Source organism: Cebus imitator, unplaced genomic scaffold (genome assembly GCF_001604975.1).
Source record: "Cebus imitator isolate Cc_AM_T3 unplaced genomic scaffold, Cebus_imitator-1.0 Scaffold614, whole genome shotgun sequence".
NCBI classification, from domain to species: Eukaryota; Metazoa; Chordata; class Mammalia; order Primates; family Cebidae; genus Cebus; species Cebus imitator.
Window position 1 is genome coordinate 108875 of NW_016107929.1, and position 12165 is coordinate 121039.

General features: G+C 38.2%; 1 protein-coding gene across 1 annotated transcript in view; it reads right to left on the bottom strand.

Moving 5' to 3' along the window:
• Positions 1-12165, bottom strand: part of LOC108294985 (ovostatin-like) — a 78084-nt gene that overhangs the window by 58816 nt on the left and 7103 nt on the right. The window contains exons 2-4 of the mRNA XM_037734407.1: positions 11844-12027; positions 11217-11373; positions 589-641 (exon numbers count right to left, since the gene is read on the bottom strand). Coding sequence (XP_037590335.1) covers positions 589-641; positions 11217-11373; positions 11844-12027 — 394 coding nt within the window. The remainder of the gene's footprint in view (positions 1-588; positions 642-11216; positions 11374-11843; positions 12028-12165) is intronic.

The following is a 12165-nucleotide window of genomic DNA, read 5'->3' on the forward strand; positions in this document are numbered from 1 at the left end:
GAGGATCGCTTGAGCCTGGAGGTTAAGGCTGGTGACTTATAATCACACCAGCACTCCAGTCTGGGCAACAGAGCAACACTCCATCTCTAAAATATATACATAAATAAAACATTCACTCTATATAACATTGCTCATTCACTCAATACATAATTTAATAATGGTATAATATTAAGAGCCTACTATCTGTTGTATCCTGTTCTTCCAGATGTCAGCAACATAGTGATGCATGTTGCTTCATTTGTGTTCTTCTCCTACAACCTCTGTTCTAATGTAATCATTCTGGGGACTGAGAGAGCATCTTCTGTATCTTTGACTCTTGGCTTACTTAGCACACTGCTTTATAAGCAGTAAGGATTCAGTGCATTATAGACTTTTACTTGTGATTAGGAAATATGTTTAATTGTGTTGACCAAAGAAAGAGAGAGTGAGAAAGAAGGAAAAAGGAAAAAGTTTGATGGTAATGGAGGAACACATAGGCTAATAAGAATGTAGAACTAATGACTTAGACTGGCCTGCCTCGTTTTCATGGATCAATTTGAAGAAGCAAAACCATGCACAAATATCTACATATTTCTAGCTGTAACTTACCATTTCATCAGCTGGCTTCAAATGATCATCCAGAGATACAACTTGAAACATCACTGAACAAAGAAAGAAAGATGATGTAAAGAAAGTAATTAACTTCTGTGTCATCACAGCTTTCTTCCTACAGTGATTAACTTACGTGACTCCAAAAGCACGAGGTTACTACCATCTGTGATGGGGAGTTACACGCACATTTTAGGTAAGACGTTTTGGATTCCAGGGTTACCAGGTTGAGCTTATTAAGTTATACTGCCAAGAAAGGGTTCCGTAAAAGAACTTCCTGTCTTTCTTTTGTACTTCCAAACCTGCTTTCTCTTTCTCCTCTTACTCATTATCACAACATGTGCTCAGGCAGCCTAGTGACTTCATTAAAGAAAGGAAAGGAAGACAGAGGAAGCAGATCACTTAACTGCTAGCACAATTCCTCACAGATGCTGCACACATACTTATTCAATGTCTGCCTTTTCTGTGTATCCCTCAACAACCAATCTTCTTATTCCCTTAACCCGCAGTGGAATCACCTGCAATCAGCTGCATTCTGCCACTCTCATATTCTTATCCATCTGTGTCCTTTCCCCAAGTTGGTTCGCAGCCTGATGGACCTTGTCAAACTCATGTTACTGTGCTGTCAGTAAAATTCATTCTCTTTTGAAGATGTTTGTGTATGCCCCATTTATCTCGCAAAATACGCCACAACTTTTTTTGCCCTGAAGTTGCCTCTCTCTCCCTCTAGGTCTCTATGGTGGAGACCTCTCATCTTCCACATGGCTTGAAAAGGGAAATAAGTAACTTCGGGATTCACAACTCCAACAAAACATTTTTTCTTGCATTTTAATTCAAAAGAGAAATTATTATTTTAGATGCCATTAGTTTCAGAAAATTTATTCCTGTTGATGTCATCTAATGACTTCCTCGTTGCTGTCATAGAAGGTCACCTAGCTAATGGTCGTCCTTTCTGCTGCTTAGGTGTCAACGGGAAATTTTGACATGCTTTAAGGGAAATGAGGATTCATGTCAAAATTGGTATCGGTCATCATACCGAGCTATTGTACTTTGGAAAAAATGTCAATTACTGATGACAACACTCTGTTGTCATCTGTCTATACAAACTTTCTGCCTCTTTGTGTTTTCAGGCTCCTTTAGAGTTCAACTTCATTAATCTCATTCTTCCAGATTATTGACTCTCTCCTAGTTTCATTTATTCACACATTAATTTTAAAAGTCTTTATTTTTAACCTATTTCATAATTCTATTCATATGTATATGCAAGTATGGGTGTCAGATGCTAAAAAAATTTTTTTAAAAAAGACTTGCTGTTTGGCTATCACAGGATTTATAAGATTGGGAAATGCCGATCCCATTATAGCTCATGGTTTTAAGTGTGATCTCTACATTGATGGTTTGATTCATATCTTTAGCCCTTTCTTTTTCTTTCTTTCTTTCCTTCCTTTTTTCCTTCCTTCCTTCCTTCCTTCCTTCCTTCCTTCCTTCCTTCCTTCCTTCCTTCCTTCTTTCCTTCCCTCCCTCCCTCCCTCCCTTCCTTCCTCCCTCTCTTTCTCTTTCTTTCTTTTGAGACAGGGTCTCACTCTCGTTGCTCAGGTTGGAGTGCAGTGGCACAAGCTCAGCTCACCGCAGCCTTAATTTTCCAAGCTCAGGTGACCCTCCCACCTAAGCCTTCCAAGTAGCTGGGACAACCTGCCCCACCATGCCTGGTTAAGTTTTTTATACTTCTAGTAGAGATGGGGTTTTGCCATGTTGCCCAGACTGGTCTTCAACTTCTGGGCTCAAGTAATATCTGCCTGCCTCGACTTCGCAAAATGCTAGAACTACAGGTATGAGCAACTGCACCCAGCCCTATCCCTTCTTCTTATCTAAAGTTTCATAAATACTGCTTCCTACTTGACATATCTGCTTGAGAATTTAAAAGATGTCTCATTCTTAGTGTGCCCAAACATGTAATCTTGATTTCTTTCCTCTTGCCCTACACTTCCTTATAGTAAATGGTAATTCTGTCTTTCCAGGTGTTTAGGCTAGATATTTTGGACTTATTTTTATTCCCTCATTCTTGTCATTTCCCCATTCTCATTCCCTCCTTATATTACGCTCTACATCAAAACATACCTTAAAGATATTACCTGCTGTTTCTCTTGCCCAGAATGATTTTCTCACGCATGGTAGACATGCTTACTTCATTCAGGTCTCTGCTTAATTATCTTAAAACACTTTTCCCCTCTAATTCTAATCTTTTCACCTACTTTGTTAGCTCCGTCATTTAAAAATTGACTTCTGAGGCCAGAAGCGGTGGCTTACGCCTGTAATCCCAGCACTTTGGGAGGCCGAGGTGGGTGGATCACGAGGTCAAGAAATCGAGACCACCTGGTCAACATGGTGAAACCCCGTTGCTATTAAAAATACAAAAATTAGCTGGGCATGGTGGCGAAGCCTGTAGTCCCAGCTACTCGGGAGGCTGAGGCAGGAGAATTGCTTGAACCCAGGAGGTGGCGCAGTGAGCCAAGATTGCGCCATTGCACTCCAGCCTGGGTAACAAGAGCGAAACTCCGTCTCAAAAAAAAAAAAAAAAAAAAAAAATTGACTTCTGTTTAACTCCAAAACTGTCTCTTTCTTTGTTCAAGATATAATCATCTTTTGTTTGGACTCTCACAACTGTCACTGACTGGCTGTCTGCCATTGGTGTTGCCATAACCTAGCTAATCTTTCTAAGATTATCAGAGCTACTTTCTGAAGACTAAATCTTAAATCTTGAATTTTCGCTGATGAGAACCTCCCATTGCACAAAAGTCAGTGTCTTCATAACTTAATGTGTAGTTATCATTACAAGTCCCACATTCCTTTTGGTTAGGTCCTGAATTGGCCTTCCACCATCGCCGCCTCTCCAGCCATTCCCACCGAGACACCTAACCTGAAGCCACACAGCATGCCTTACCTGCAGCTATTTCACCATGAGCACTGTCTTTACTTCTGGCATGGCTTTTTCTAGAATAGCCCTTTCCTTCCCACACAGAGGGGCTGCTTTTCCTTCTAACCCGACGCCGAAAGCTTGGATAGCCCTTGTTTAATCCTCCCAGACATAACTAGAATCTGCTTTGCTGAAGACTTTGTGTATCAGTCAAGCACCTTATCCCTCCTTACTCTAAATGCATTCCTATATATCCTCTTTGATATACTTCTTTTTAATACCTGAAGAATTAGTCACTTTCTTTCTATTTACCGTACTTTTTATTATATTTTGTTCATGCCACTATATAGCAGTTAACACATTACGTTATAAATATGTGAACTTCCTGGGTCAGTTTCCCTTTTATAAATTCTGTATTATTCTTCACTTCTACATTGCTATAGTGTATCAGATTATCCGGGTTCAATATCCACAAAGCAAGTGTTCAGTAAGTTGTAAATCAAACGGACTTTTAAACTGTATTAAAATATGAAGATTGTACCAGATGTTTTACTATCATATAATCTACTATTTATTTGAAGGGCAGATTTTTATGGAATCAAGAATCAATGTCTCCTAAAATGTCAAATAGTTTAGGTAGTATTTTAATTCATGGTAGTTTAATGTAAAATAACCTGTGCTCATTAAAGAACATTAAGAAACATTTCCTGAGATAGAAAGAAGTTGAACTATAAATCAATTACACACACAAATCTAAAAACATACTGTTCATAGCTTGTGTGTTTGCATCTATATGTGTATTTTCTACATAGGATGTCTTTAATGATAATATATTTTCCCTATTTTAAAAAATTCACACAAGCTACAATAGGTGTTTTAGAATTATGTCGGTCCCCGGAAAATATCTGTGATAGTTGTCCAGTATTAAGTCATGTACCAATAGCTTTTACTACTATCCCTTTCATAGGTAGGGTACCCTTATTGCACAAGATGTATTCTTGAAAATCTCAGCTTAAAACTATTTGATTTAGGAGCTATGTTGTTAAAAGATTACATGTATTACTATAAAAGTATAGCCCTCATGTAGCCATAGCATAAATAACTGATAATGCACTCAGCTTGCCCGCTTTAAAACTGTGACAACTGTAAATTTTCAGTCAGTTAAAACATTGGGGGAAATATTTTCATTAACCAAAATTACATACAAGAGTGAGATTATAAAAATATACTTTCACATCATAAACTTTCAAAGCCGAATAATTTAAATTTACATAATTCACAAATATTTCTAGTGCACTAATTGTCAAAATAGCACAAGATTGTCAAAACAGGAAAAAACTACTTTCTTTTTATTTATTTATTTTATTTTTTTATTTTTTATTTTTTTTATTTTATTGCATTTTAGGTTTTGGGTACATGTGAAGAACATGCATGATTGTTGCATAGGCACACACGTGGCAGTGTGATCTGCTGCCTTCCTCCCCATCACCCACATCTAGCACTTCTCCTCATGCTCTCTCTCCCCAACTCCCCTCCCCCCACTGTCCCTCCCCCATTTCCCCCCAACAGACCCCAGTGTGTAGTGCTCCCCTCCCTGTGTCCGTGTGTTCTCATTGTTCAACACCCGCCTATGAGTGAGAACATGCGGTGTTTGATTTTCTGCTCTTGTGTTAAAAACTACTTTCTTAATAGGATGACAGTGGTTGTCAGTGTAAACAATATACAATATTCTTTTCTAGATAATGGGAATGCTATTGCTTTCTCTGGATTAGTAGGTAAAATAAAGTAACTTCCTCTCTGTAATTCTCGGAAGTTGAAGTTTAAGAGTTTTATTTGAGAGCTTACAAAAACCTTTTAGATTTTTGGTGATTTTTTTTTCTCTATTTAGGAGCCTGGTGTCTTTTATAGATTTACCCGTAAGTATGTATTTTCAAGAAAAAGACTAAAAATGTATTGAGTTCAGTGTTTAAATAAAGAACATGTTTTTCTGTTCTAAATCTTGCGTTTTAGCAGGGATAAATGCTTTAAAGAAATGCAATGAAACTCTTAAAACAAAATTTCAAGATACAAGAAGTAGTTGGCTATTATTTTGGGGAGAGACTTTTTGCAACCTGAAGTTATATGAGGTAAAACCTACTCCAAATTTCTTAAGGGCTACCTTTTGCTCATGGCTCACAAGATACCAGAAAAACTAATTGGCTGTCCTGTCTTTATTTCTGATCTCGGAGTTAAATTTCATTATGTGCCTTATCTTTGATCTTGGGCATGTTTGGCAGAAGTGAGAACAATGATAAAAGCCAGTCAAACAAGTACCCAGTTTTCAGTAAGGCAAATACTTCTGGTCAAGCCAGGAACTCAAAGAAGGTGGTAACTGCAAATGTAGGAAGCCGAAGAACAAAAAATTACAGAAACATATCTAGACAGTTTCTGAAGCCCCTCTTTAGAGTTTCAAATGCCTACATTTGCAATACCGTAGCCATCAATAGTTTTCTATAAAATCGTTAGCCTGCACTGATGTTCAAGCTCCTGTAATTTCTCAAAGGGAGGAGGGGAGATGAATATACAGACATCAGAATGCAGGTGGCAACTTCCAGGCAAAATACAGGTAACGGAATAGGAACGGTTCCAGTCTCCAGATCCCAGCAAGATTGACACAGAGGCATGTGATTTCTGCATTTCCAACCGAGGTAGCCAGTTCATCTCATTGAGACTGGTTGGACAGTGAGTGCAGCCCACGAAGGGCGAGCTAAAGCAGGGTGAGGTGTCATCTCACCAGGAAAGTGGAAGGGGTTGTGGGATTCAACTCCCCTAGCCAAGGGAAGCCCTGAGAGACTGTACTGTTAGGAACGGTACATTTCGGCTCAGATACTGCACTTTTCTGACAATCTTCGAAACCCTCAGTGCAGGAAGTTCCCTACAGTGCCTACACCACCCAGGCCCTGGGATTCAAGCATGAAACTGGGTGGCCTGGGTACACAGTGAGCTAGCAACAGGAGAGTTTGTTGTTCATACCCATCCACACTAATAAAGAAGAAAAAAGAGAAGAATCAAATAGATGCAATAAAAAATGATAAAGGGAATATCACCACTGATCCCACAGAAATACAAACCACCATCAGATAATATTATAATAGCCTCTATGCAAATAAAACATGAAATACTGATGTCACCATGAGAAAAAAAAAAGAAGAAGAAGAAAAAAAAGAAAATCTAGAAAAAATGGATAAATTTCTGGACACCACACCCTCCCAAGACTGAACCAGGAAGAAGTCAAATCCCTGAATAAACCAATGACAAGTTCTGAAATTGAGGGAGTAATTAATAGCCTACCAACCAAAAAAAGTTCAGGGCCAGATGGATTTATAATGGAATTTTACCAGAGGTACAAAGAGGAGCTGGTACCATTCCTTCTGATACTATTACAAACAGTACAAAAAGAGGGAATCCTTCCTAACTCATTTTATGAGGCCAACATCATCCTGATACCAAAACCAGGCAGAGACACAATGAAAAAAGAAAATTTCAGGCCAATATCCCTGATGAACATCGGGGATCCTCAATAAAATACTGACAAATCGAATCCTCAATAAAATACTGACAAATCGAATCCAGCAGCACATCAAAAAGTTTATCCACAACAATCAAGTCAGCTTCATCCCTGGGATGCAAGGTTGGTTCAACATACACAAATCAATAAATGTAATCCATCACATAAACAGAACCGATGACAAAAACCACACGATTATCTCAATAGATGCAGAAAGGCCTTTGACAAAATTCAACATTTCTTCATGCTAAAAACTCTCAATAAACTAGGTGTTGATGGGAAATATCTCAAAATAATAAGAGCTATTTATGACAAATCCACAGCCAATATCATACTGAATGGGCAAAAACTGGAAGCATTCCCTTTGAAAACCAGTACAAGACAAGGATGCCCTCTCTCACCACTCTTATTCAACATAGTATTGGAAGTTCTGGCCAGGGCAATCAGGCAAGAGAAAGAAATAAAAGGTATTCAGATAGGAAGAGACTAAGTCAAATTGTCTCTGTTTGCAGACGATATGATTGTATATTTAGAAAGCCCCGTTGTTGTAGCCCAAAAACTCCTTAAGCTAATAAGCAACTTCAGCAAAGTCTCAAGATACAAAATCAACGTGCAGAAATCACAAGCATTCCTATATGCTGATAACAGACAAACAGAGAGTCGAATCACGTGCAAGCTCCCATTCGCAATTGCTACAGAGAATAAAATAACTAGGAATACAACTAACAAGGGATGTAAAGGACCTCTTCAAGGAGAACTACAAACCAATGCTCAAGAGAGGACACAAACAAATGGGAAAAAATTACATGTTCATGGATAGAAAGAATCAATCTTGTGAAAATGGCCATAGTGCCCAAAGTAATTTATAGATTCAATGCCATCCCGATTAAGCTACCACTGACTTTCTTCACAGAATTAGAAAAAAACTACTTTAAATTTCAGATGGAGCCAAAAAAGACCCTGTATAGGCAAGACAATCCTAAGCAAAAAGAACAAAGCTGGAGGCATCACACTACCTGACTTCAAACTATACTACAAGGCTATAATAACAAAAACAGCATGGTACTGGTACTGGTACCAAAACATATATAGACCACTGGAACAGAACAGAGGCCTCAGTAATAATACCACACATTTACAACTATCTAATCTTTGACAAATCTGACAAAAACAAGCAAAAGAGAAAGGATTTACTTTTTCATAAATGATGTTGAGAAAACTGGGTAGCCATATACAGAAAGCTGAAACTGGATCCCTTCCTTACACCTTATACAAAAATTAACTCAAGATGCATTAAAGACTTAAACATAAGACCTGGAACCATAAAACCCCTAAAAAAAAAAAACATAGGCAATACCATTCAGGACATAGGCATGGGCAAAGACTTCATGACTAAAACACCGAAAGCAATGTCAACAAAAGCCCAAATTGACAAATGGGATCTAATTAAACTAAAGAGCTTCTGCACAGCAAAAGAAACTATCATCAGAGTGAGCAACCAACCTACAGAATAGGAGAAACGTTTTATAATCTATCCATCTGACAAAGGGCTAATATCCAGAATCTACAAAGAACTTAAACAAATTTACAAGAAAAAACAACCCCATCAAAAAGTGGGTGAAGAATATGAACAGATACTTCTCAAAAGAAGACATTTATGTGGCCAACAAACATGAGAAAAAGCTCATCATCACTGGTCATTAGAGAAATGCAAATCAAAACCACATTGAGATACCATTTTATGCCAGTTAGAATGGCGATCATTAAAAAGTCAGGAAACAACAGATGCTGGAGAGGATGTTGAGAAATAGGAATGTTTTGACACTGTTGGTGGGAATAAAAATTAGTTCAACCATTGTGGAAGACAGTGTGGTGATTCTTCAAGGATCTAGAAATAAAAATACCATTTGACCAACCAATCCCAATCCTGGGTATATAACCAAAGGATTATAAATCATTCTGCTATAAAGACATATGCACATGTATGTTTATTGTGGCACTGTCCACAATAGCAAAGACTTGGAACCAACCCAAATGCTCATCAAAGATATATTGGATAAAGAAAATCTGGCACATATACGCCATGGAATACTATGCAGCCACAAAAAAGGATAAGTTCATGTCCTTTGCAAAAACATGTATGAAGCTGGAAACCATCATTCTCAGCAAAGTAACACAAGAACAGAAAATCAAACACCACATGTTCTCACTCATAAGTGGGAGTTTAACAATGAGAACACATGGACACAGAGAGGGAGCATCACACACTGGGGCCTGTCAGGTGTGGTGGGCAAGGGGAGGGACAGCATTAGGAGAAATACCTAATGTAGATGACAGGTTGATGGGTGCAGCAAACCTCCATCGCATGTGTACGTATGTAACAAACCTGCATGTTCTGCATATGTACCCCAGAATTTAAAGTATAATTTAAAAAAAGAAAGAAAAAAATGCAGGTGGCAGTCACATATGAAGCAACAACAAACTAAACGTGCAATGAGATTTTAGCGTACAGTCATAGTTAATGTCACACCATACTTTTTCTCCAAAAAAAGAAGCATGATGCTGAGTAGATTATGAGTTATTTGTAGCAATTATATCTCAGATTATAATGATCCATTTTTTGAAAATCGAATATCTCTCAATTGTTTAAGACTCCTGGCTCAATTTCTTTGCTATGTGATAACCTTTCATCTGTACATTAGACTCTTTACTAGAAAGTAGATGGATAAGAAATAAAAAACAAGCATTCATCTTATTTTATTTATTTATTTATTTATTTTGAGATGGAGTCTTGCTCTGTCTCCAGGCTGCAGTGCAGTGGCACAATCTTGGCTCACTGCAACCTCGGCCTTCCGGGTTCAAGCAATTCTCCTGCCTCAGCCTCCCGAGGCTGGGACTACAGGCAGCATTCATTTTAAATTAAGTTTTCACGTTTCTGTGCTGTTTGAAGTGGTAGTCCCCTTCCTCACCTCTGCCTTCTACAGCTCACCTTAGCAAGAATCCTAGAAGCTTTCCTTGGACATCCTCTTGCGTCAACCACATTGTGTCTTCCCCTCGTGAGCACCTCCCACCCCTGCATGCATTCGTAATGTTGGTGCCGTTGTGGGTGCCCGCCCATACTGTACAGCCACGCCCTGTCTTTCTTGTCGAGTCCTTCAGTCTTTCCCTGGTGCCTGTGTACTGATCTGAATGCCCTCTTTTGTGAAGTGAGGGAAGGAGGCAAAGGGTCGGGGAGGAGGAGTAGAGGGCTGGGGGCAGCACAATGCATGCAGTGCCTCCCTCCGTCTCCAGCACATCTCCCTCACCTCCGTCTGCTTGTGTTCTGGGGTCACAGTGTGTAAGGCTCTGATTACACTGATTCCCAGTTCACCCATGACTGCCTCCTCAAGGCGTGATCCCCACCTCTGTAGTGACTCCCCATGGGTATTCCTTAACTGCGTGAAAAGGCCTCTTTAGTTCTATATTCAGGGCTTTCCTTGAACTGTTTATTCACTTCAGCTTGTTTTCCTTCCTTTCACTTGTTTTCTTTACTCCAAATAAGTCTATCTACTTCTCATTTTATGGCACAATTTTTAAATTAATTCTACCCCTGTGCTTTGTTATGAACCATTCATCTCATCAGAAATGTCTTGTTTTGACTGCTGTAATCTGTATTTATCAACTCCTTCTGTACCCAAGAGAAGAGAGGAGGCTTTTCAGCTTAATTCAATGTCACACTGATCATTCTACCACTCGAGCAATTCTCTAGTCACTAAGGGCATCTCATTACACGTTCATGACATACTTTGTTGCTGTTTTGTTTCTATGTCAACTATAACCTTGTAAGTTTGCATAAACTAAAATTCAAAATTCCCAAATATGTGATTAGAATGTTAATAGAATAATACAAATATTATTAGACTATTATTAGAATAATATGGATATTATCAGAAAATAAGAATAAGGTGCTCTTTAAAAATACAGTTTCTGAGGCTCCCCACCCCAGACTCACGGAAATGAAATCTCTAACATTTAGGCTATGTCATCTATATTTTTATTTTGTATTTTTAAGCAGGCTTTCTAATAAATTTTAATATAATAAAATTTCTGAGCTTGAATTGTGTACCATAAATTCAAATATCACATAAGTGATATTAGTTGAAGATAACCTGATTTAGGTATACTCACATTTCTGTCCAGGCTTGTAGAAAGGTTTATCAGTCTGTATGAAGACCAGATTCTCTCTGGATCTGATTGCCACAGATCTCCTCTCTTCCAGATTGACAGTGGCTCCTTTAGCAGAAAATGTAATGAAAGCGAGTGGGTCGGATCTGGCCCGAGGAACCTAGGGAGCAAATAAATACTCCATGAGATCGATTTTTCGGTCAAGAAATCTCTATTACTGTGTGTTGGTATAACTAAAAGTCTTAATTCATAATTTGTCATATCTATTTCTTCAATAATCAATCTTCTTTATTTCTCTTGCTTTGTCGCCTCTTTATCTCACCATTTAAATGAATAGTTTGCCTTTCTTAAAACTTCTCTTTTCTGTACACGAGTCGTTCTTTTTATATATCTTATTCCCTTCAACAATTTTCTATCATAAAATCGAACTTTTTGGCTGTTGCCCTCGTTACCATTTATGACTGCACTTACATCATCTCAAACTGAGGACTATATTATTCTTTTAAAAATTAAAATAACTTTGCATGTCCAGTCATATAGCCTGATCTCTGTCCCTGAAAAGTCAGTTATGTGGGTGATGTTCATGCCCCTGTAATATTCTTTTCTGATTAAGCAGAAAGAAGCGCTTACCTCAAAGCTGATGCATTTGAAGAAATTTTCTCCAGTAACATTCTCTTCAAATATTTTGGTCTGGACTTCACCATAGTTGAGGGAGACTGTCAGAACAGCAGATTCGGTGAGATTAAAAAGCTGGGCACAAGCTTTATCCGAGGAGCTTTCTTGTAGAACAGAGGGAATCAGCAGAACATACTGCCTACAAAATTAGAGCAAGACTATTACAATGGAATGTGCCAATGATTCGTTACTTAGCAATTACTGTGTTAACTGAAGAAGTTTTTAGTTTAAGAAAAATACGTTATTTTTAAATGTTAGAAGTACATCAAATGGCTAA